The 27,986-nt window shown below is 29.5% G+C and overlaps 1 protein-coding gene across 4 annotated transcripts; it reads right to left on the bottom strand.

Annotated features, from left to right (window-relative positions):
* Nucleotides 1-5: 5 nt before the first annotated feature.
* On the bottom strand, nt 6-27,361 carry LOC124530541 (pancreatic triacylglycerol lipase-like). Of its 4 annotated transcripts, none has more exons than XM_047104735.1 (16): nt 27,197-27,361; nt 27,059-27,111; nt 5,899-6,062; nt 5,312-5,432; nt 5,079-5,226; nt 4,541-4,693; nt 4,143-4,232; nt 3,905-4,040; nt 3,367-3,597; nt 3,219-3,294; nt 2,995-3,131; nt 2,230-2,291; nt 2,066-2,142; nt 1,920-1,989; nt 1,674-1,798; nt 6-727 (listed from the first exon to the last, which is right to left on the bottom strand). In XM_047104735.1, coding segments are annotated over exons 2-16 (1,698 nt in total). In that variant the 5' UTR covers nt 27,061-27,111; nt 27,197-27,361; the 3' UTR covers nt 6-621. The 4 variants fall into 4 exon arrangements, with proteins under 4 accessions (XP_046960691.1, XP_046960695.1, XP_046960694.1 ...); XM_047104739.1 differs by having other exon boundaries at nt 27,063-27,111; XM_047104738.1 differs by having other exon boundaries at nt 27,063-27,361.
* Between the last annotated feature and the right edge of the window lie 625 nt (nt 27,362-27,986).

The raw sequence follows: 27,986 nt of genomic DNA, 5'->3' as shown, positions 1-27,986 counted from the left end.
ACGAGTATCAAGGTTATATTTATTTGTATTTTTAAATTTTCACGAGACTTAAACTCGACTCCACAAGCTTTTTTTATTACGTAAGTACTTAAAAGTAAGAATATAAAGTATATAATATTTACAAAACGTTTATTTACAGAGGAATATAAAAACATAACAAAAGTTCTTGTTAAGTGTTTAAAATTACATGATGATTAAATAATAAATGCTTAAAGCATTTGCGTTTTTTACACAACAATGTATCAATTGACACACTGTAATGCACCTACTTCTTTTTTTAAATCTACATGGTGGTTTTCTTTAAACGTTTAATATATAAATAAGTTATATAAATACATAGTGTCACTCATTTGGTTCAGTGATACTTAATATTATATATTAAATAAATATACATTTCATTTTTTTAATTTAAATAACAAGAAGTCAGCACTTATTACCAGCATTGTGGTAATTTTTTGTCAAAAATCTAGATTTACTATGCACACATTTGTTTTATTTGAAAGTATTAATGTCCTGTAGCAATATCACTGGGATTTTCAGCATCAAAATGATGTGCCCACAAAGTTTTCACACAGTAACACTGTCCTGTTCAATAATTGAACATTTAAACGTATGGCACGACTATCTGCTGCAGTTGTCATAGAAACTTGCCGAGCCTCGATTGGGTATTTCGGCGAATTCCCGTTTTGGGGTACACAGCTTACTGCTGAAGTCAACATTTCGTTTCCTGAAAAAGTATAAAAACGATTAAGCATGCAACACGTACCTAGCTAGCTAAATTCTGTATGGGACATTTAGTTTGTATTTATTCAACCTTTATTTCTGACAATCAGACTGACAAATCTAACATACATCGACCATGATGGCAATTTCTAGTGGAAACTAGTCAAAGTGCTCAGTTGATTTAAATGCACAAGTGATGCAATTGTCTATACCGTCGCTTTCATAATCCTAATGAAATCTATTTGAGGTATGCGATTGAAAGCACTGAAAACTTCTATATTATGGACTGTGATTAAAAAATATTGACTGAAATGAAATCCACAACATTTTTATTGGTCTGTCTTGGAACATAATCCCAGGGCTTCATAAAATTCAGGGTTTCAGCTTAAATGGCAGTTTAATTTACATATTAGGCGGTGCAGTGGTTGAATAATTAATATTTTGAACATTGCCAATGTTTGTGTTGCAGTACTGACTGTTTACAAAAATAGGTAGTGTGAAGCAGACATACTAATAGGGTGATCTATTAGTGTGTCTGTCACACAAAATAATGTACCATTTAACACATACACATAATATATTATTAGCGATTGAGGAGTCGAGATGGCCCAGTGGTTAAAACTCGTGAATCTTAACCGATGATTGCGGTTTCAAACCCAGGCAAGCACCGCTGATTCATGTGCTTAATTTGTCTTTATAATTCATCTCGTGCTCGGCGGTGAAGGAAAACATCGTGAGGAAACCTGCATGTGACAAATTTCATAGAAGGTCTGCCACATGTGTATTCCACCAACCCGCATTGGAATAGCGTGGTGGAATATGTTCCAACCCTTCTCCTCAAAGGGAGAGGAGGCCTTTAGCCCTGCAGTGCGAATTTACAGGCTGTTGTTGTTGTTTGTTGTTGTTGATTGAGGATGGCAAACAATATATTGAGATTTGTCAAAAATTACCCTCTGCTCGGTAGTTCCATCTGATCGACAAGGACAGATTTGACGTAGAGGCGGTCGTTACACCATAAAATACAAAGTGATCGCGGCTCTAGTACATTCATATCGTACTCCCACGACAACTCCACCTGTGTGAAAGAAGATGTTTGTATACAATCATCTAAAAATGTATCTAATTTATGATAGTTTATATTTAATTCCAATAAACATAACACTAATATTACACTATAAAAAGTTAAATAAACGTACTTTTCTAACTTTGCCGCCTAAATCCATGGGATTCGTAACAACAGTTGTGTATGATGTCCCATGCTCTAACCTGAAGCAGTAGAATTGAATTAAGAAAATCTTCAAAAAATAAAACAACCAATAAGAGTAAGTAGTGATTTCATTACTTTACGTAGTTATTTGGCGTGAGATCCATTCCTCTTATAACGCCTTTGTCTGATAACAGCGTTACTTTCAAAAATCCCTGCGAAATAAACGATTAATTTATAATATTTAATTTATGGTTGTGAATTGTGTAATAAAAGCTTTAATTAATTAAATTTGTATTCACCTGCACCCATGATTCCGCTCCTTTAGGGTTCGCCAAATGAATGACTACCTTGTAATGGCGCTCTAAAATTTTAAGTAAAAGTTTTATGTTAGTCACAATGAATATTATGTATTCATATAAAATTCATAACATATTTTTGTTATTTCAAGAAACTGCATTTAATTAAGACGTAACCCCTGAAAGGACAACAAAATTGCTGAAATGCTAAACAAATACATGATTTCTGACTCAAAATTATACATTAGGATATGATAGTGTAACATTAAATCATATGATATATTAATGAAAAGTTATCGTATTTTTTGTAACTACTTTAATATGTTCTTCTAACATACATCGACCATGGTGGCAATTTCTAGTGGAAACTAGTCAAAGTGCTCAGTTGATTTAAATACACACGTGATGCATTGTCTATAGGTACCCTCGTTATTATATTCTATATTCTGGACTGTGATAAAAAATATTGACTGAAATGAAAACCACAAAATTTTTATTGGTCTGTCTTGGAACATAATCCCAGGGCATTCCTTCATAAAATTCACTACTAGTCTAATGATCTTAGTAATTATGAGGCAAACTTATTGCACAGTGTTGGTTGCATAATATAAATCATATCGTAATCATGTCATAAACCTATATTATACACATATTATACTTACGTAATATATAGGCTTAATAAGGATTCTTCTTATTTATTTGAATGATATTTTTTCTTGAACGAAATACTTTCCTAAAAAAGGCTTAAAATTGTTCAATTAGACTTACGACAAAATGGTAGTTCTTTTCCTGTACTCAGATAATATTTCGCACCAATCGTATCTTGTTCTTCAGAGGGATAAACTTCGTTTTCTGATTGATTATTTTTATTTGTAATTAAACCAGGCGAGCTATCTGCATGAAATCTAAAATAACATGATAGGTTTAAACTTACATTAATCAAATCTTCGTTTTTTTTTTAAATTTAAGGATTCATTATGTGCATTACTTACCCCATTATAGCGCATCCATGACCACAATGGAAACACTTTCCGGATATGAAATGTTGATATGACGGGCATTGATGACCTGAAAGGGTCTTGAGGGTTTAGTAACAATTCCATTTAAATAACAAAGTACGTATATTTATATAAATCTCACCTATGTAAGGACATTTTCCGTTTATAGATTCTGTAAAGAGTTTAATAGCGCGGACATGGTTGCATGCCACCAGAACTCTAGATGCTTCCTCTAGTCCTTGTTTGACCAGGGTAAGTGGAATTAACGGTCCTTCAGTTAAGTCACAACCCGGTTGCTCTTTTCCATTGTTCGGGTAGAAATCCAGATGACCAACTGGTTGCGACATTCCGTATCCTGCCATAAACACAAAATCTGTCGCACGCGTGGAATAAAACACGTCGAATAAATTAGTAAATAGCGATAAATATAATAATATAAAATATATATTTATAATATATACAATGAAATGACACATGAATCAGCTGATTAGCATAGATATGTACATAAATAGAAAGTGTTAGTATTTAATCATATTAATTATAGAGAAGCAATAAGCCTTACATAGACTAAACTGTAAGATACGTTGATGTTAATGATGGTATTATATGTACAAAGGTTATTGTGCAGATTTAAAAGCATAGAGGTGGTAAATTAAGATGTATTTACGTTCACTTTTTACCTAAGAGAAAAATGCTTTTTCCATCTGTATGTATTACATCTACGAGTTGAGCGTCTGTAGGGTCCAACCTAACGTGGGTTGGCATTCCTTGAAAATAAGGTTCAGCCGGATCGAGTCCGGTAATTCTTCCTAAGTCCTAAAATATTAACAGCTAAATCAAAGAAAGTATGGCGATAGGATTACAAAGTGATTTTATTAATAAAGTATGGTTATTGTATTTAGATATATCGATGCAAACCTGAATTCTCTCTCCAGCATAGCCCGCCGTGTGCGCTCCCAGTGAATGACCTATGATATGCACGTCTAGTGGATTGAGTCCATGTTCCTTCTAGAATTGTTTGTTTTTAATTGCGTTTAAAATACAAAACAAAGTTATAATTTGTTATACGAAGATAATATTTAACAGCATTGGTTTTGTGACTTTGAGTTGATGAATTATTGCATATTTATTTTAATAAATTATCTGATGTTATTGAATTTGATTGCATATGTGACCAAGTTAGTCGACAGATATAAAAAAAATAAGTTAAAGTGTTTACGGAATTTACAAATTGTAAAAGTTTTTGAACGTTAATTATAGTGTCATTAGCATTCTGTGTTTTTTTTTTTTTTTTTATATAAGTAATGTTTATTTACCTGCAATGTGTTGACAAAGTGTGCAACTTCGAGACCTACTAGCCTCGTATTCGCAGTGGCCTGTGTGTATAGTGGTAGACTACCTCCGGCCCAGTCAACGACGACCACATTAAAATCACCCGCTTTCACCAATTCATCTTTCATCTCGCTTACCTGTAGGAATAATATATTTTTATAATTGAATACTCAAACATGCATTTCCAAAACAAGTATTTCTAAACCTTAAATTATCTTCGTATTTTTAATAATTGTTTAAAATTATAGTACAACGAATTGTACGATAGGGTAATTGTGTTTTTTTTAACATTTAAGAAATTGCTGTAGTATAATTGCATTGCATGCAAACAATGAGTTTGTCTAGATCTTATGTAACTATCGTTTAATAAAAACTACTATTTCCAACAGTAGCCGAAAATGAATCTAAGCTGCAAATTGCAGTTACGAAAATATCTTTCATGTTTTGCTTGGAATCATGAAATGTATAATTTTTATAGAAATGTCGGATTGTTAATGTTGTTAAATATAATTGAAGACTCACCCAATTAGAGAGCGGCGTGTCAATGAACCCGTGTATAATCATTTTAGTCAGGCGCTGAGGACTAAAGTTCGATTTCGCTATAGTTTTGTTAGCATTTACGTTTAGTATCTGGCCGTCAGTTGGATTCTTTTTCGTGTATAAGATGAATCTGTAAATATTATTGTTATAGGTTTTTTTTGTAATGAATATTAAAATATCCGGCCTTAATAATTAATTATTTTATATTGTATTACCTCGTATTAATGACGACTCTGGGTAAGGGGAAGACATTAAATGGTCGATGAATGAGGTGATACCAGCTACGGGTTATATTAAGGCAACCCAGCTCGTCGTAACATCTTGTTTCATTTTCAACTAAAATGGGCAAAATAAAAATGTAAGGAATTGTAACCAGTGGTTTAGAGATACACGACACTAAGTTTCATAAGTTATTGCTTTTTTATAGGAGAGCAAGTGACAATTATTTTTTTACCATTTTTTTATTTAGTCATGGGCTTTCTTTCGTCCTAAAGATAAATCTTGCATATTACTTAAATTGAGTAAACATCAAGAATAAATCTAAAAGTAAGTATCATTGACAAAAATGCACAAATTTTATCTATATAACAATAAAAATAATGTAAATAATGACTTTTTAAATTTGAATTTGAATGTGTTTTTAGCATATTGATATTTCAACACTATTTATTCCTAAATAAATATGTACTCAAGGAAATAATAAAATCCAGACTAATATTTGTACAGATGTGATTGTGACGTCAACTATCATCAATAACTATCAATAATATGACTAGAATATTAAAAAGATAAAATTACTTACATGGCAACCACGGTATGTTCACTTCAATACGATCTGAACGAGCCCAGTTAAAAGGGTCGAGTATTCCGGCGAAAGCTGGCTGCAGTCCCAGTAAGATACACCATAGCATTACTCTCAAGTGCCTGTCCGTTAGGTACAGCCTTCGCATAGTACTTGTACTGCACCTGAAAAAAATAAATGTCCTGTTTATAGATGAAATTTCTTGGATACAGTAATATATTACATCAAACAAAATTATGTAATTGGGTCGTTTAAAAAAGAGATTAAAAGTTGGAAAAGATTTCAAAATCGAATATATTTTATTCAAGTTGGCTTTAACAGACACTTTTGAATCGCCATTCAACAGACTATGTTAAGTAAAGCGTCAATCGGAATACAGATTCCACCAAGAAGAACCGACAAGAAACTCAGATGTTACTCTTTTTTTACGTTCAAAAATACAGTCATGTTAGTTAATAATTACATAATTATGTATATAATAACATACTGCCTGGAAGTCAACGAGTATTAGCTTCATGCTTTTTTATCATCTTAAATAGATGTTATATTGAATAATATATAGATAGAGAATCCATCTCTATCTATAACGTGAACCATATTAGTGATTTTCCTAAAAATTTAAATTAAGCTTTACATTATCTTAAATTATGTAGCTTATAAACAAGCTCCGTGTGCGACTTATTTATAGTAAACTATTTTATTGCCCGTAGTTCGCGCTAGTTTTGGGGGTAGGTCAGGCATGTATAGAAATGCCCTTCCTTAGTGTTTCAGTTTGTTTCATACCAAAGAGCAACAGACAAACATATATAGACATACCTTAGAATTTGTAATATTAATATAGATGTAAACGATTGTCTTTTGAAAGATGCTTGGCAATCTCATAATTAAAATAAGGCAAACGTATCACCCATACCAAACAATTTCATCAGAGTAGTTGTTCAAACCTGACTCGGTTGTTACTATTTACAGTTAAAACTAGCTGTAATACTTTTTTTATTCAGTATATAGTCGCCTTATAATTGCCTGCGTTTTTTATCAATAATTTAGTACGCGGAAGCGATTGAATTTTATGTTTCTTACGTAATACTCATTTTGTTGTGTTAGTATTTAGGTTTTATATTTAAAATATAATTCAAAAATAAAATTATTTTCTAGCGAGCATGCTTAAATTAAAATTGTGTATTTAAAAACATATTGGAGAAATATTCATAACTAGTAGATACACGCGACTTCGCCTGCGTTTTAGGGTATTGGTTGTATTGGTCGTCATGTGTCAGGCAAAAAAATTGCCTCTGTCCTTTCTTGGAGATCAAGTTTGCTTCATAACAAATTTCATCGAATTCGGTTCAGCGGTTTGGTTGTGAATGAGCGACAGACAGACAGGGAGACAGTTACTTTCGCATTTATAATATTAATATAGATTATTAAAAGAATTTGCTCATATTTTTTTAAACTAGAAAATTAGGCATCAGCAAATTGGCCAAAAAGAGGTCACATATAAAATAAATTATTAATAATATTCTCAATATGTAATCATAAGTATTAATAACACTGTGTCTACATCTATTATTATGAATAATAGGTTTAGTGAGTTGATTCCGGAATGAACTGTTTAAAATAAAGTAAAACAATATTACTTAGAAGTTTAAAAAGAAAAAGTAGTTAGTGTTAAGTATACCTAATTATACCTTCTGTCATGACATCCTTAGGTATTGTGAACGCTTGTCTGGCGTATTCACAGCTTGTCTTTATTATCTGCTTTTGTTTTACAGTGAAAGTTAACTAGTCATAATTGCTATTACTGCAATAACGTATGTTGACACAATCGAGCCTCCGAACGTGAGAAATTGCTTCTAATTTCTAGACTTCAAATATGTGAAATGTAGGAAGCAAAAAATTAGTTGAACTCTTCATGTTTTTAGACATACGTTTGTTATTTACTAACAACTTAAACGAATGAGCAAACACCGTTTGTTCTTTCCATAACCAACATTTTTTTACTGAACTGTTTGTATGTACCATTATAATTACACCCAACAGTTATACTATCGATTATATAGGCTATATAAGCACTTTGAGATGTGGGTGAAACACACATAACTCTTAGTCAATCGAAAGTTAGAATTTACATTATTCACCGGTTTTTCAATAACTTGTTAACTCAAATTTAATACGATTTGAAGTACCAGTCTTTAAACATTTTTTTTAACAATTTTGTTAGATTTAAGCTGCAGCTTAATCGTTAAAATATTATGAAATGAATCGTTGAATGAAATTAAGAATTATAAGTAGCGTTACGTTTACTATTCGTTACATCCCAATTAATTAGAAGACAAAATCACTTACAAATTACAGATTCGAACCGTTACTGACTAAATTTATTGTATCAAAAGTGATTATTGCCTGATGGTAATATTAGATACTGATATAACTTTCACTATTTACAAGCAAACCGACCAATTCTATCGAGATAACCTAGACCAGTGAATGTAAGTTATTTGAAGAGGCACAAATCATCATACAATCATGAAAAAAAAAACCTTTTCCAATTACGAAGTACGGAAGTGTTTTCTTGATGACGCAATGTCGATGGCTGATATAACTTAACTATATATTAGGTAAATTACGGTTTATAGTCAGGTCAGTTATAATTCAAGTGGCAGTACTATTTATTAGTCGATACCCATCAATAGCTTATTGCATATAGTCTGTGTTTCATGGTTCACGCGACGGTGTCATTGTCGATATTAATGACTATTGTCATCGACCCCTGTGTCATTTGTGTGTAACAGTTTAACCTCATTTGTACAGAATTTACAATTTTACTTCAGGTTAATTATGGTTTGTGTGACGCAAGTAATTGTTCGAGCGGCCTTTACGTAATCGGAGTGACTTAATGCGACTCTGGTATTAAAAGGATGATATAATAGACACTATGTAGTATCATTTTCATTCTTGGGATTTGTGGGAACATTTCATCTTTTCATAAAAAAATAATATTTACAATTAATAAGAGGATATGATTACTGCTTTCTTGTTTTATTTATTAGTTCCGCAAATATGTATATGCTTTACATTTTGTTGCAACTGAATCCAAAGTATGTAATCTAGAGCATCGTGCTAAATGCCAGATTCCACTGACAAGTAGGTGAACTATGGATGTTGCTGATGCTCTGGAAATGGTATCGAACTTACTCCACATTTAGGACCGGTTCCGATCCAACTTACTGGTTAATGCAACCGGATTCATTCTTACACCTTTTGCCACCTGAACGGTTTAAAACTGTATTTTGTTTAAACATTAACTTTCTTATTAAAATTATGACATACTATTTAAATTATTATTGTTATAAAAGTAAAGAATCATAAAAAATAAATTTTAATAATTTTTAGACTTAATTGGAATTTATTTTAATTTTTTAAGTTCAATGACATATATTTTCTTTTGTAAATCAGATATATCACTTTAACGAAAGTATAGCATGATAGTAGAGAAATATTTGCAACTAGAGAGGAAATGTAATAAATACAATAAAACAGCCGTGCCGTTCAAATACAAATCTTCCGAAAAGAACTTTCAGCTCTCTAAACAACAAATTGTAGGAAGCTGATGCCACCTTCTAAGATAACAACACGTTTGTTCGTGTGGCCCTATTAACAAATGTTTTGAAGGAACTAACTCAAATAGAGTCGTGATATTGAATTAGATTTTCCTACAAACCATATTCATAGATAAAGAAGCAAAACAATGCCGTATTTAGATGTAGTAGTAATTATATTTACATATAAATATGTTTTATATAATTATGGTAGTTATATGTTAACAAAAATAAAAAAAATTATCTAAATGTATAAAGTGTAACAAAGCGTAGTAATAATAAATATCATAATTGTATTTGTATCAATAAGTAAAACTAAATTTATTATTTTTCATGTCACCTTGTCTAAACACGTAGTACAAAAAAAAAATGTCCTCCAAATATATTAGACTAAAATAGCCGAGACAACTAATGCCAAGCTTATTACTATATATAGCAATCGTGTCTGTTTTTTTAAATATATTGGCTTTGTGATTTATTAAATCATTAATTTATTTATTTATTCTAAATCCGATTTAAATTTACTAGTTACTATTAATACATATATTTATTATAACGACCAACAAAAGTTATAATAATTTAATCAAACATATTTCAAGCAATACATTCATTTCTTTTTCAGTATAATTAGTATTGGAAAAAACTTAAAAAGAGAAATATTAATCTACGTAATATAAAAATTTTCTTCATCTTCCACAAAAAATAATTAAAAACTACTAGACGTTTTAAAAATACACGTGCATAGTACTTTCTGAATTTGTTACTCTTAGCAATTTTTTCCTAAACTGTCTAAAAGAAGTTTTCTTTTCAATTTGAATCATATTGCATTATTAAGTAATATAATACTAAGAAAAACTTCGGCTCATTTTTGCTGAATATATTTTTCAATACTTTTTTAACGATTTTTTTACGTAATCGATACGCGTAAATCACGATGTAACCTCTCTGTTGCCTAATAAATCAGTGCGGGACGAGACGTTGAGCTCAACAGACCTCTGACACTTTCATCGCAAATGCAATACAATACAAATGCATAGCAGAAGTGAGGCTTCGGCCGGCGTATTTATCGGCACTCAATCAAGGAATGTCAACGACGCATCATCTTTTTAAATGCATTAACTTATAAGTTATTAATCTGCAACTTTGATATCGGTTATAAGTAATTTAAAAAATAATTCTATTATTTAGATCAAAAACTACAATTCTATCAACTACAAATATCATAAAATAATGATAAGTAATGAAAGCTTAAAAAAAAAACAAAAACATATTTAACGGTAGTTATTTTTTGTAAATTGTAGTTTTAGAACGTTTTTATTTAAAAAGTTTTACTAAGTCTATTCAACGGCGCATATTTACCTATATTATTTTCCAACCATAACAGCAGAATAGCCAGAAATACAATATTTAACAGAAAATTGATGCCATATAATTCGAGAGCTTGATTAATCTATGATATTCACTGAGGATTTGCAAAAAAAGACGTTTTAAACGTCGACGAAAGTGTTATCGGAATTTTGAAAGTAAAATTAAAATGGAATGTAATAAGTGTGTAATAGTGTTGTATTATTAATAAAGATATATTAATCATTAACTTTTGAAACGTACAATATAGCTGAGTTATTAGAAAATCGCATGGTTTGTTTATCTTTTTTCCGACATTCATTGGAATTAGCTGTAAATTGATTTTTGTCTTGATGGTTACGAATAAATATATGTATTTCCAAAGAAATAATAATCTTAATACTATGGAACTGGAGAACAAATTTATTATTTTATGCAAAATGATTAGATTATGTAGTTTTATTCACGCTTCAAGGGATAGTAAACGGCCTCGCTTTGGTTGCACATTACACACTGTGTTCTTAAACCTAAAACCTAATTATCTTAAAAACTATTTATACACTCTTTTTACGGGTATACCAGCCACATTTATTTTATATTCATTCTTTCTTCCATTTGGGTTTCACAGATTCCAGACTTTCGAGCAATGTCTAGTTTCAAGTTTGCTCCTGACAGTTAAATAGAAATATAATTGATGATGTTTTATCGAATTCATTCGAATTTCTGTATACAAAACCCGTTTTAAAATGTGGTGGTATTGTATGATCAATGAGTGTTTTAAAGACAACTTTAGAATCTATAGCAATTCCTAAGTTTATCTCCGTACTTAGTATATGAAATATCCTTTTTTTAAGTTGATTGTGATGGCATTTAGTTAAATTCCATTTTATGTGCTTGGAATCAACTTTCTAGACTATTAATATCTTTCTAAAGATTCATTAATCGTCATCATTCTTTTGAATGATCTTATTTATTTTTAAGTCTTTTGCTTACTAAAAACTTCATGATTGAATATTGCGCGAATATATTTTATTGTAATGTTAGCCTAACATTAAAGAATTACATCAATAATATGATAACAGGAAAGCACATCAATTGATAAAAAGAATGTTTAAATTAACTAAAATAGTACATATAGTAGAGGTTTTTCAGAATCAAAATTCGGAAACTCAGAATTATCAACCGTATAATCGGGTAGATTATACGGTTGACAGAACTAACATCTGAATAAAGAAAAAAATAATTAAAAGCGTTTTTGTTCTTATTTTGAATAAATTCATTATTTAAACAGCTTGAAAAACTACATATAATACAAACCTACGTATTTTTCCTCAAATTACTTAAACATTTACTTTGAATTTACTTAAATATTGAAATGCTTTTTTTTGTCTTTCGTTGTGAAGGCACTTAACAAAGAATGCCATTGTATTAAGAAATAAGTTTTGACCTTACTTTTATTGTTTTAAAATGTCATACTCGAAAAGTTTGACGTTAAATATCAAGAACAGAAATGATAATACTTAGAATCTCTTGCTTTACTCAGCTAAGATATGTATATAGTTTTGTATATATCAGTTTTTATTTTTCTTTGGGCTTATAAATGATCTGAAGGGCTGATATATGTTATATTGATTTAATATCACTTTATCATAAAATAAAAACTGTGAAAGTCGTATAAAGCCAACTGGTGGTCATTTCTATGACAATTTTTAATATGAAAAAAACATTGATTTATTACTAGAAAAATATTAATTTTAAATTTATGTTTTTTTCTAAAAAATTTAATAACAAATAAAATTACTTTTACATCTTGATTTTGACGACATTAATCTAAAGATACTTATTTTTTATAAGCTATTGTTTATCTAGAGTTCTTTAGATTAGTAAAATACTTTATCAAAGTGTAAAAATAATTAACCATGTAAGTTATGATAAAGATCAAATATGTATATATATATATATATATATGAATTTAGAAAATAATAATAATAATAAAAAAAATATTTAGAGAACAGCAAAAGTGTCTAATATGAAAAAGGCTTTGTGATCATAATGTTATAATTATACTAATAAAAAAGTATCATATCGAATTATGGAATGAAACACTTCTTTCGAAGAAATATTCAATATTGCATATGGCAATAATTCATAGATTGAATTCCAAAAGATGAAGCTTAAAACTCATGTGTTCTGTAATTGGCTTTCTCTGCAGTCTACCTCTAGATTGTTAGTAAAAAATACTAAAGAGCAAACAATTATTATTGATTTATTAATATATTTTACTTTCTAATATCGAATGAAGCAAGTATTATCTGCAATTTATAATAAATGATGTTAGTCAAGATATTTTAGCGTGTTCTACAACTCGCGTTAGGTAATGCTAGTGAAAGATATCAACGCGCGGCTACGAGTACGTACGCTACGCTTTAAATATATCTTCGTGGTGCTTTTGGACTTTGTGTTATATAAATTAATTATTGCAATCCTATCTGAGATTAAGAAATATCACAGTCTGAGAATTAAAAAAAACCTTTTTGAAACTGAATGTTTCGTATGCTTTTAATTTAAATTTGTATAAGCTAATAAGAATTAGATATCTATATTTTTTTGGTATTATTTTTAATTACTTGTAAATTTTTTTTACTGATACCCCAGATTTATTATAAAATGCAATTTTTCAAAGTTTCCTTGAATAAAGCTGCAGTTTTTTCACGGAAATTACGTTTAGTATTTAATGTGATCTTGACATGAATTCGTTTACGCGTACTCAAATCTTTTTATGTAAGTGAAATAATAAAGATCTAAAAATATTTATTTAATTGGATAACATACAGCCGTTGACAAACAAAATAACATATACTTAATAAGTATTAGGCCTATAATAATTCTCACATATAACATTAAAGAGACTAAGTATGAAAAAAAACCAATAATAATAACAACAATACATATAAAACTAAGTATCATTAAAAAAAACGCCAATGAGACCACATGTAAAAAATTAAAAAGAAAAAAAAAGTTAAAAACGTAATAAGTATTAAGTAATTAATAAAATGAAAATATCGATACGTAGTAAATTTTAATTCAGAGCAATAAGCATTTTGACACTCACAGTGCCGTTATGGTTGACAAAAAATATGAATCTGTATTTTCATATGACTGTGTATACTCGTATGTTAAAATCAGTATACATTTATTTAACTTGTATAAGATTTATTTACCTATATATGCAATTGTATACATTATTATCGACATTATGTATTATACGTTTAGTTTTGGAAGTGCTTATTTTATTATGAATTCAAGATAAGTTCTTGATAACTGAAATTATAAATAGAAGTTTCATCTAATCCGATACAAGACTTCAGACTAGATAATATTATATGAAAAAGAGAGTTTAATAAGTGCATTCTACGTTTGTAGTTTTTTTATACTAATATATTATTTACAAACACAAATAAATGTTGCTGAAATCAAAACTCATATTAATTTTAATAATAAATTTATCGGAATCCCTAATCTGGTGCAGCCGTGTGACCTGATTAAAACTTGATAAAGCGAAAGTGGTAAAACAGGTCCGTGAAAGGCGTTCGGTTCATTCTAAAACTGGAGACTGCTCTTAAATATTAACTGTTTTAATGTATTAATTTTTTTGTCACTAGTATATACTATATATTATTCTCTTAATATTAAAAGTAAGTAATTATTAATAATAATATAAAGCTTAGACTACACTATAAATATATAAAAATTTACTCAAAAAATATCAGTCTTTTGTTTTTAAATCGACGTTCCATTTTAAAAGTAAGAATTTCTTCTATATATTGTTACAAACCTACCTAAAATATATAAGTATTTGCTTGTAAGCTTGTCTAGAATGTAGTATTTATATAGTACTATGTTCAGGCTAATGCACTTCACACTTTCACCGTGCACTTGCCACTATCACTTTTATATGTCTTTACCGCTGAAAGCTCATGAACCGGTAAAATTTCTAACAAGAAACCGCGCAAACCCATATTTAATAATAAATATTGAGTAATATCAGGTAATGAAGAGTCGTAATAGTAAATTGTATTATCAAACGACGATCGCAAGTACAAAGGAAGAAGTGTTTTTTGTTAACTATTTTTATAGTTAACAAACTTTAACAAAATAACAGTCCGTTTATGTTTGTTCGACGTTATGTTTGGAGCTTACACCCCCCCCCCCGCTCTTTCTATGCGGGATAGTGTTAGATACACTTGGCAGATTCTCATCCACCATGCACAGGATATCTAACAATGTTTACCTTCACCGCGGAGCATGAGATGAATCATGAATACAAATTAAGTACATAAATGCAGTTGCACTCACCTGTTACCTATAATAATATAGAAAACAGTTATCTCTACATTTATAGATTACTCCTTTAAATTAAATTAAAGCAGATTTCAATTATAAGAAAGCTCAATCGATATACTTTAGTAAAACAATTAAAAAAGAATAGATTAATTTACAGATTAGAAACGTTAGTCAGATTATCGTAAAACACGAGAATATTTTCATATTAATACGTGTTTAATATAAAAGTCAATTTTCCTTGACACACATAAGTGTTGAGCGACGTGACAATAAACGTTAAACTATCGAATAACTCTCAAAGTGATATTTACTTAATGACATTAAGCGGCTTGTTTAATAAGTAGTCGTATTTCCTATATAATTATTTAATGAAAGTAGCACTGTTTTATCAGACTTTGTCAAAACATTTTATTTTATTGTAGCATTGTTCTGGATTACAAAGACATGCAGACTCCTTGGTTCACGCTGTAAATAACGGAGATTCTCGTAATAATTTCCGTTAAATTATTATTTGCTGAAAGGTGAAATTTGAAACCTAAGAAGAAAACGTCGTCTATTTCGTTGTTTAAAAATGCAATATTAATGAAGAGGTCACATTTAACGGTGAGAGAAATCTTCACTTGTTAAAATGTGAATATGTAAGTATTCGTATGTAGAACGTATCCGAATTCATTATTTTTCATTTCTTTTTTAGTGACCTACAATAAATTTAATTTGTTTGTATGAATTAATATACGTGTCTCTTATTTACAGTCTATTTGTTTTCCTTTTCTACACGAGAAAGAAATGATATTTTTTAGGGACTTTTGTTTCAAGCTATATTTTCATATTGGTTTCTATAGATATGTTTATATATGTTGTTATTGAAAATAATAAATGCACGCCATTGTATATAATTAAAAAAAGAGAAGGGAGTTATTCCGTATGTAGTTCGATGGAATTGTTAAAGTCTGTTATTCCGTGAAAACGGTCGGTACTCATTATTAGTTAAAAGACAAGTTTCCATTATTAAAAATTGAGTTCTACTTTAGGAAACATAATTAAAAATCGAGGAAATTATATTGAGAAGAACTGACAAGAAACTCAAAAGAGTAACTACTGAGTTTCTTACCGGTGATTCTCGGTAGAACATACTTTCCGAATCGGTGGTAGCTTCACTTAAAATAGTTGTTAAATGACGATTCAAAACTGCTTTTAAAAGCCTACTTGAATAAAGTATATTTTGACGTGATTTGATTTGATTTGATGTTCCTTTTTTATTTGTAGAATTTAACTTCGTATTATAAATGTAAATATTTTAGTAGTACCCATTATTCAAACTTATTTTTTTAGCAATGTGAAGATTATGTTACAGTCTTTCTTCTTGATGTTACAAAGTTTGTTTGTTGGGATAAAACGTTATATTTTGAAATCTGAATACAAGCCGGTTTTGTTCGTAAAGTTTTCTCTTAGAATGGCTTAGGTTAAACATTAAAATTATCTATTTATTGTTTAGACGTCTAAATAATATATATAATTGCACGTGCGTGTCATACAATAGAATGTTTTGTGAAAGTTTATAATTGTTGACGTAATAATAATATGTTAGATAAAATTATTAGAGTTCAAAGTATAAATTTTGTTATTATGAAAAGCAAATTACGACAGCTATTCAGAAAAGTAATCTGAACGAAATACACGATATCAATCTGTAACAGTTTGTTTATCAGTTTTGTGCGTTGATCGAAAGTTCCTACCAACATAACGACCTAAATGCATTTTATGCTGCACTGCTTAAGAGAGCACGTTTTTGAAAATAATAATAATTAATAATAATTGGGGACCGTTTTAAAATTTAGGGCACGGACGAAGTAAATATTGAAAAAACTATATAATTGTAAGAATAAATATTTAACTATTAATAGTTTTCACAATATTTAACTTAGTATTATGAAATGAAACAAATAATATGTAAATATAAGTTTTGTATGGCTACATTTAAAGTATAAAGTTTATTTTTTTATATTTATGCAAGAATATCGAGATATATCACTTAAGTGTTACACGAAAAGAGGCGAGTCGGTCAGTAAATATGTTCGTCAAATTAAACATTACATTGACCTCGGCTCCCCATTGCACACTAGCACAGTTACATAAGTTGCAGCAGAGCCGACTATAGGTACATTTTTATACATCACAAGTTTAATGTTGTAAAATCGACTTATTGTTCCATATGGCGATCTCCGTGGTCGAGTAGTGTGTACACCGGTTATCATGAATGACTCCGAGGTCCCGGGTTCGATTCCTGGCCGAGTCGATGTAGAAAACATTCACTAGTTTTCTATGTTGTCTTGGGTCTGGGTGTTTGACGTACCGTCGTTACTTCTGATTTGCCATAACACAAGTGCTAACTACTTACATTGGGATCAGAGTAATGTATGTGATGTTGTCCAATATTTATTTATTGTTATATAAGACTGTAGTGCCGAATCAATTTGAAACCGTTTTAAAAAGGATTGTTAAAATAAATGCAGATATTTATGTTTAGAGTAGTGGGTCGCTTAGCGAAAGTATTTGTTTTCTCTCGAGACAGCTTCGCCTCTCGCAAAACGTATTGAATTATCGAGTTCAGACACCAGATGAAAGTTAATAGAAAATTGATTGGTTTCTTCAGTATAATGTGACACAATATATTATAACTGAAATATAATCAAGTGTGAAAAATCATATCAATTATATCTAATATAACTTCAAGCATTGTTGAGCATATGCGATTAATAACAAATTAATTTTTGACTAAGTGATAGTACATAACGTGATGTAGCTATGTAACTACTTCAATAAAAACCTGTACATAATGTATAATATATTCTATAAGAAATAGCGATTTATTTTCTTAGATCTATATTTTTTTTTTCAAAAATGCAAACAATTAACTTATATTTAGACTAAATTAATATATTACTAATTTTATGAAATTAAAGGCTGTTGTTATATTTGATTTTAAAAGTATATACGTTTAACCTGTGTACATAAATAATTATGATATGTAAAGGTAATAACTTGTTGCGTAAAATAATTGCTGTCGTGTTTTGATGCAAGACAAATAGCCTATGAGCTAAAACTCAGACCGTTGCTATGTTCGACGTGCTCTATTAATCAACGCAATCACCTGAAGGCTTAGAGAGATCAATAACATTTCCTTCAATTCTTTATACAAATAAATAAACTGCTTCGTTTAGAAATACTTTATTTATAACTATCAAAATATTACAGTAAGCTTTTTTAACGATTTCATTAATTCAGTCATAGATAACACTCACGCGCATTCAGCGTCAAAAAATTTTCACTCTTAAACAATATAAATACAGTTATACAACTAACAATTAAAGTGCAGGTTTTGTACCCTTTTTTACGATAAAAATGTATACATTTATCTTGGACTCCTTGATTTAAATATGAATTTCATTTTGCGATCATACGAGCTTTCAGATATTGCACGCATCTCAATTCGCGACCAGCAAAATCGCCGAATATAACATCATCCTCGATCATTTGCTTTAAGTTACTCAAAAAACTCTTAAATATATGTGTAATTAAATTCATCAACATTGATTGTTATGGCTTCTCCCAAAGTGTTTCAAAACTCCCGATTCTCTGCCTTCCGCATCCAGTGTAATTAAATTTATATAATTATGCTGAATATTGAACACACCTCTACTTGAGAGGTGTGATAAAAAAAATATATCTGACCGGTTTTTTAAGGTCAGCATATGTACGAATATTTGCAAATATAAAAATTCAAAAATAAGTTATTTTATTTAGTTCATCGCTTAACATTACTTCTTAGATCACTATCAGACACAATCGTATTATGCAATATATATATTTTTAAAAGAATAGTTTTGTTGCGTGGCTTGTTAAGTATTTTTCGAACATGTTTTTTCGCTATTCCTTGTACAGTCAGAATATTAACATGAAAAAGTTAAACGTACGGTTAACCTTCTGACACAGGTATTTTATACTTAGTAGAAGGTCTCTGTACTATCAGATAGAGTATAAAATTCGTATAGTATATTTAAATTCACTTATATGATATGTTAAGGTTTTTGTTTTATAAGAATAGTATTTTAAACAACTCAGTACGTAGAACGTAGAAAGAATAAAAAGTTGATAATCTCTCTTCTTAACATTGTTGTTGCAATATATGATTTCAATGCATCGTTATGGAAACAATGAAAGCAATTCTCTGTCACAAAACACTACACGAGTCTGACGATCTGAAATCTAACGCAACTGTTATGTCACAGAACCAATTGAGGTCGGTCGGTAATGCAGCGGTCATTAGGCCACGATTTTGAGGTCTTTCCCACATAACAACAAATTGTTGTGACGTTCTAAATGTTTTGATTACAAAAATATTGTTATGTTCCGTCTGATTTCATTATAAATAGATTATCGCATGTCTGCACTGATGCAATTTGAAAATTTAGTATGATGGAACACGGTTTTTTAAGGATTATTGGGATCAATGACCTAGAAATAAAATATACGTCTCTTAATTGTCTGAATAAATATTAATTTGGATTTTTTATACAGGATAAAATATTGTAACCTAATAAGGAAATACTGTATAAAAGGAATTCATTTGCATAGAGTCAATTCGTGATTTAGAATCAGGATTATAAATCTTATAAAATACAATGACATCAACACCGTAGGATTTGAGGAAGTTTTCGTAATTGAGCTCGCAAAATTTTATCTAAAACATTAACAAATTAAGTAATAAGCTCGAAATTGAGAGAGACTTTCAAAACTTAAGATAAATGTGGTTTTATTAATATAATCAATATTATATGAATATTGGGTATAGATAAAAACAATCAGTACATGACAAAAAAAATCAAATAGCATTGGATGATCATTCATTTTCCAAGGCCTTTCTTCCAGGGGCCCAGGAACATACTGAAAGTTTCCATTGCCTAGAAAAAAGTAACAAATGGGTGTAATATTTATATTCTACGTTACGTATTGAATGAATAAAAGTATCAATAATAGAATCGCGGTAGTGAACACAATGATATATTGTTCGTCAATAGTACATTGACAGTAGATGTACATTGCGATTTTGACGAGCTACGTGCAAAGTACAACGCCAAGGTCGTTGTCTATATAGGGTGAACATTTAGGTTAACGGTGTTTAAGCATATAAAACCTTTTAGCGTAACGAATTTTGAGTCGCCATAAAACGCGACAAGCGAAGCGTAGTTGTATCTAAATGTAATATAATAGTTTGCCTTCAAGTTCAAATATTACAAGTATTGTTTGTTTATTTTGTCTGTCTGCATAAATTATTTTATAATGAGTAAATAGAATTTTTATAGACTTGTGAAATTAAAATTTTTATACGTTCATTGGCGGGTCCGTATTAGAGTTGTTGGAGTAGGAATTGGAGTACCTTTTCAAAATAAGAACCTAAGCTAAGCTCAGTAGTTGACATTAACATCATGTTATTTTGTTTACTTATGATATTCATAGCATGTACTGTAAATGTCAGTTTTGTTGTATTACTTGTAAATTATTCATATACTATTTTTCCAATATAATTGCTTCTAAAAGCCTTTGTAACATCGTGGAGATGAAGATTAGAAAAAAAATGACACATGTCATTGTTGAAAAGAATATCTTCCCTATTATCGACCAAGATACTTTATTATGGTGCATATAAAACACATTCTATAAAGTAAATGGTTACGAATTTGTTGTAACGGATTAAGAGTTAATTTAATTCTATTTGTATTGCTTCGCATTAATTTTGATTAATGTATTTATACTGTTTGAATGTGTAATTAATAATAATGTATAGTGGAAACTGTTTTCCGCTATTTTGTAATGTTTATTGGCACCGGTAACAGCCTTATTATGATTCTTAACAGCCTTAATATGATTCTTAAGGCTTTATTTGTATCTTAGCTACGGTTAAAAGTAATGGAAGTAGATTGATATTATTGCTTTATTGTAATCGCAACGGCACTATTAATAATAATCAAATATGTAATAATAATAAATATTGGACAACATCACATACATTAGTCTGATCCTGATGTAAGTAGCTAAAGCACTTGTTTCATGGAAAATCAGAAGTAACGATGAAACCACAAATCAAAATCAAAATAAACTTTATTCAAGTAGGCTTTTACAAGCACTTTTGAATCGTCATTTTACAATTAAGTGAATACCTAGAACTAACGCATCATAGAAAACTAATGAACCCGGGCCCTCGGAGTGGCGTATCCATGAAAACAGGAGTATACACTACTCGACCGTCGAAGTATTATATATTATGATTTAATAAAGGCTTGACATTTATATATAAAATAAGCAATGGAATGCACCTAGGAATTGGAATTGAGACATTCTAAAATGTAACACAAAGTCACTGAGATGTTAATCCATAAAACTTGTGCAATATTTTACATATTTACACACATCGCGGTGCTGCCGTATCGAATGTAACTCTTGTGTAATATTGAGCCTTTGCAGTCCACTGGCTCTTCCTGGAGGTTTACCGGCATCTGATATTGAGACAATATGTGAATGTGCTTAATCGTAATTAGGTAATAACTGACATTGTATGTACTTGTTACCTGTTTTGTTTCCTATTATCACCACGTACGTAACGTGTGCTGACGATTTTTGCACAAGTGTTGTTTACGTTGTTAAATGATAACAACTAAAATTTTCAGTATTTCATTGGTTGTTTTTTTATTTATTTTAGAGATGGCCAAGTGGCTAGAACGAGTGCATCTTAACCGATGATTGCGGGTTCAAACCCAGCCAAGCACCACTGAATGTTCATGTGCTTAATTTGTGTTTATAATTCATCTCGTTTTCGCTGGTGATGGAAAATATCGTGAGGAAACCTGCATGTGTCTATTTTCTCATTCTCTCTCCTCATTGGAACAGCGTGGTGGAATATGTTCCAAACCTTCTCTTCAAGGAAATTTACAGAATGTGATTGTTGTTGTTGTTATTGTTTTTTTTTTCTTGAAATACAAAAAGCTTGTATGATATTATTTAGTTTCTATACTCTAGTTTTCGAAGCTATCCTAACTTTAGTTTGCTTGTTTAAAATTTTATAAACATATTTGAATTGTTAATTATAACGCATTAAGTGAATTAAGAAATTAGTATATGACAAAGTACCCTGAAGATGCAACGCGATTTGTATATAATGAGTTTGCACAATTAGTTTTGCTGCATCTATCAATAGAATTGCAAAAGCAGACATACATAGATTCTGCTAAGGACAAAGTGTGAGTAGACAAATGTGTCCAGCGTTAACCGTGATACGCATACTAATGTACGTTGAAAATATGATATATTAATACAATTTCGTCCGCTCAGTTCTGTTACTTCCTGCTATTCAATTAAAAATAACCAACCATTGACCTCTCATAAATGTAAAACCTTAAAAGTTTTCAAATAAGATCTAAAAATATATATAGAAACTCTTTTAAAAGTATTTTAACTACAATATTCAAATGTTAATTGTGTTTGATTTATTACCTAAAGAAAATGTTAAAATAACAAATTATTTAAGCATTTGTTTCAAATTATTTTGTTGTATATTTTATAAACCTCGTTATCGTCAAATTTGTTTTTTGGAAATATTTAATTTAATGTTCATTTATGTAAGATTTAGATGTGGCATCTATAGTATTTAAAAATATATTATTTATTCTATTTAAAGCTGGGCTTTGAAATAATAAAATATAATGATGCGGAACAACTACGATTATACTTAATAAGTATTGAATTACGTAAAACAGATCCGATTGCTAATTAATTACAAACGCACAATTCTTATACTAATGAATATAAATACAATAATTTTTAATCTTTACGTAACTATAATCTTTTTTACTATATTTGGTTATATGTTGTTGTTAAGATCGAAACTATTTTGATGTCGAACGGCTGATAATATTTTTGTTTTATTTGTTAGCCTGACATGTTAAAGAGGATTTATTTAAACATTAAGTAAAGTTAATATTGAAGTGATTATAACAGAAAATGTTTGATTATTTCTTCAAATAATTTATTTAGAATTAAAATTCTGTAGTCATTACGATTATAAATTTAATAACTTTACAATAATTTAGTTAAAACGTGTAAAAATATTCTTCTTATATGCTTTGTTCAAATCGATAAATATAGTGATTTTTATTTGTATCGAAGAAATAATTATCGTTTGATTTTAGTGATAAATTCTCGATTTTACACCATTAATAGTATTTTCCACATTTTCGAAGGTTCTAGTGATTAGAAAGCGGCGCGTGTTGCAAGTAGCCGGTCATATGGACTCACTTGCTTAATGCAGAACACGCGCAGGTGCCCGGCTTTCGTAGTGGACACCCAAGGCTCCGATAACGTATTGTGTAATCTTTATAACAATCAAAATATTAGAAGGAGAATAGTTGCAATACACGCTTATCTACTGCAACCTTGCGATATTATTTTTCAACGATTATATAAGAATATTTATGTTTTTGATTGGAATGTGTATTTATTTTCGATCTGAATATATCGCATATACGGTTGATATGGATCTATTTTTTCCTAAACTTAATCTAATGTATAAATTCAGGCCAAGCCATATTTATGTTTTTATTGAATATATAAAATTCTTAAATAATATAAATCTGTAACATAGGTACTCTTTGTTTTAGTATTTATGAATATCACGTATTACATGAATATACGGTAAATCAATTTATAACAAATATAAGTTAAAGAAATATTATTTATTAACACATGTGTACAATCAACAAATACGAAACATTAAATCGGAGTTAACTTTCATATTCAAGCAAAGATCTATTTAATAAGTGAACCGAAGTTAAACTTGGCTAGTGGTTATTACTAGGGAAATTATAACTATTCAATAATATTATATAACAGTTACTCCAAAGAACTTGTTATGCTTGATTATATACAAAATTAATGGGTCCGCAAGCCTGTTTAACAATATAATTATTATTAAACAAAAGTTTTAATAGTTCCCACAATTTTAATAATCAATGCCCTGTTCTTCGTGTATTACTAGTTACTAGGAAAATATATGCAAAACTAATATTACAAATAGTATGTATGCAATTGGTTTTTAAACAGACGCAATAACTACACATGCGTTTTATGTTAAAGTTTCAAGTTACGATAGCTTTTATGGTTTCAGTATGTTATGTACGTACTACGTTTATATCTTGTAATTTATTATGACAGTTAAGTATTGAAAATTTGCTCGTGTCTTTTTCAGGATAATTCGGGCGGAAACCATTTGAGAATGTTAAGGATAATTGTATGTTTAAAAATCTGTCTATCTTGAATATGATTTTATAAATTTATTCTGTATGTATTTATGTAACGATATCATTTAACGGAATTTTTAATTTTTTTTCTGACGATCATGTAAATTAATATTAGAAGGGAAAATATCATTAAAAATTTTGCGCTGTGGTTAGGATCGGCAGGATAAAAAAATAATAAAGTACGGGATTTTACATACAGTTTGCTTACATAACGTTCTCAAAGTGTCGATAAATGTTATCGCGTGTTTTTTTTGTTGGTTTTTTAATTATTATATTATACATATACCTATATAGTTCACATTATGTTGAAAGGTTTGGCAATTTTAGTATTTTTTCTCAGTCAAAAGGCTGAGAAAAAATAAATCCTTATTAAAATGATTATGATGTAATTAATTAGTACATATTTGCACACGATATAAATTGTCGTTTTTGCTTTGAATAGTGATCTAGAACGGAGATATTGCAAGATGTTTGAAATAATGTATGAGGAAGAAAGACGTAAATCAACGTACGATAAAATCGCATAGCGTTAAAGTGCTTTGTCTTCATAACTTTGTTAAGTAAATTTAGCTCAGAAAAATATTTTTGTCCTGGTTTGAAAATCTAACACAAAGCTAGGTGTGGTTGTTATTTTAAGTTGTGGGATGACTGTATGAAGTTACCATACATTTACACTGTAGCAACTAAAAGTGTCAAATTTGTTCCACTTGATATTAATATGTTGTCATATTTGATATATTAATTAAAATATAATTATAATTTTTATCATTAAAACATTTGATAACCTCCATATAAGCTGATATTAAATATTTTTTACTTCTTTAAAGCTTACTGTCAGTAGCTAAGCTATTTTTATTTCACGACACCCGGAGATCTTTTATTTGATTGAATTAAATTAAAGTTTAATAAATTGACTACAAGCTAATTTAAACAATTAGCGTTTTTTTTAATTTTTGTATGTTTTAATACATTATAGAGATATGTCGTTCTCTTGTTTATTTTAAATAGTAGTCCAATTCTTTAACTAGTTAATAACATTACACATACCTATCTATAATATTAATGTAAAATACATATAATATAATAAAAAGCTTCAAGCGTCGAGTCGGTAGATTATTATGCACAGGTCATTTACCCCTAGCTGTACATCTTAGGCTAAGGATTATTGCGACGTCGGTATGCAAGCCTCTGGGGAATATATATTATATATAATCTGGGTATTATATGGTTATCTTCCACTGTTCTAGCTTTCATGATCCGAAAGATGAGAGCTGACAGTGGATCAAAATCCTTTCGTCTGAGGCTTTGTTTCGGGCTTCCAGTTTAAGATAACCCAGCAAAATACATCGTCCGTGAGTAAGTCTGGTTGCCGTAAGCACCAACGATGTCGTGCCTGTGTCCAAGGGATAGAGATCACTCTCTCCCTTGGACACAGGCATCGCTGTATGTACGGACACGCGAAATGATAAATCTAATGATTGTTGATACGATAAGGACAAGACGACATAGAGCTGATGAGGACTGCACAAAATTTTACTGACAAGTTATTACTGATTCTTAATATTTACGATACGGCAATATTAATTGCCATATGGAACACCAATAAATAATATTTAGTAGCATCAAAGAATATAGTTAACGTAATGCTCTGTTTTTGTTGTTACGTAGCGTAATAGCAGTCCGCAATCAGGCGTAGATATAGTTACGTTAACGTACGCTAACTGTTCGTTACAGACTCGGAAGTATTTCCTTGTATTATTCAAATAACCAAGTTAACTTTGCTCCGATAAACACTTTAACCGGATGAGCAAACGTTGTTTTTATTACATATAAATTTCGCGTGTTTTGAATTCTTATTTCATTGTGATGTAACATCATAACCATCTATACATTAGCGGTTACTTAAAATATAAATGAAATGTTATTTTTTTTTGTTGTTGGTTGTGTTTAATAACTCCGACATTCCTCATATTTATATACCAATAAATTATAAGAAATTGCCTTATCGTGTCATGTTTAATTTATTTAATAAGTATTAAAAACTATTTTATATTTAAACTTGTCTAGAGAACGTAAGCATGTTGTATTTAAATATACTTCCTCACTGCATTAAGTTTCTCTTTATGTCTCATGAAAAATATTTATGCATGCATTGTTATAATAAATACGTAATTAGAATAAATGTAGATACAATACTTCTTCCTAGTCTCATTTATAACCGTTCATTTAATTTTTAACGGAAATATATCTTATATATATATATATATATATATATATATATATATATATATATATATTGTCTTTTCAATAAAAGACAATAGATTTTTAAAAACATTACATATGCCACGTTATATTTACTCACACGAATCACAAGCTGAGTAAATAATCTTTATATAATGACGTCAAACTTAAAATCAATTCACCAATGTAGACGACAAATTTTAACAAATACTTAAATTAGCTACTAATAATAATTACATACTTACATTAAAAAAAAAAAAAAACTATACTGAGATTACTTACATACCTAATCACAGAATCAGCTGATTTGTGCGTCCACTTCGAGTCTTCCTTGTCTGAAATATCGCTTGCCTGATACGAATCACAGAAACAAACACGGCATATAATAAAATGAGTCTTGCCAAACTGATTTTATAATACCTAAATATATAATGGAGAAATTGAAGTGTAGTTACACACTGAATTGAAATGGTATTTAATCGGAATCACGTAATTTTGTAACGTTTCCGAGTTTTGTAAGCGTGGTTGCGGTGCGCGTGCGCTGTACGGGAAAGTTCAACTTCAACTGTTTTCTTGTCTTGCGATTGTCGGCAACTTGATTGCAAAGAACGAACGACAGTGGCCGCGCCGGTTGCTGATGCTGGAGGTTTTGTCTTATTCTTTGTACATAACTTTCATATATTTTACAATATATTTCTATTAATCTCTTCACCCTAGAATTTAATGAACTTCCATCATTAAATTAAAATAGACAGATAATAATGGACATATCTGTACCAAAGTAGCGCTTTATATATTTAAATCTGATCTGATAATTTTTTACTATTAAAAATATTCTAGAGAAATAAGGAACTTTTTTATTCTGAAGATCCAATAAGAATTTCGCTGACTTTTATTTAAGATTTAAATTTAAAATATCAAGTAAATTCAATGTCAAAGCTGTTTGTTTGTTTTTATCCCTGTTGTAATAGAAATAGGCTGTAGAGTTAATGCCTGTTTTACTAGTACCGTCATGTAAGGGACTCTATTTATAAAATAACCTCTTTTAACCTTTGTATCTTGTTATATTGAAAATATGTATATGTAATTATTCTATGCAATATATTTCTTAATAGTCTTATTATATGTATTAAGTAAAGCTCTTTCTAAGTTTCAAGATTCTTTTCAAAGTTTTAACTGATGGTTTACATAACTTTTTTGGGTAACAAAG

The sequence above is a fragment of the Vanessa cardui genome, chromosome 6 (assembly GCF_905220365.1).
Source record: "Vanessa cardui chromosome 6, ilVanCard2.1, whole genome shotgun sequence".
Taxonomy (NCBI): domain Eukaryota; kingdom Metazoa; phylum Arthropoda; class Insecta; order Lepidoptera; family Nymphalidae; genus Vanessa; species Vanessa cardui.
Note: the sequence above shows the minus strand (reverse complement) of the source record. Positions and strands in the feature narration are given on the sequence as shown.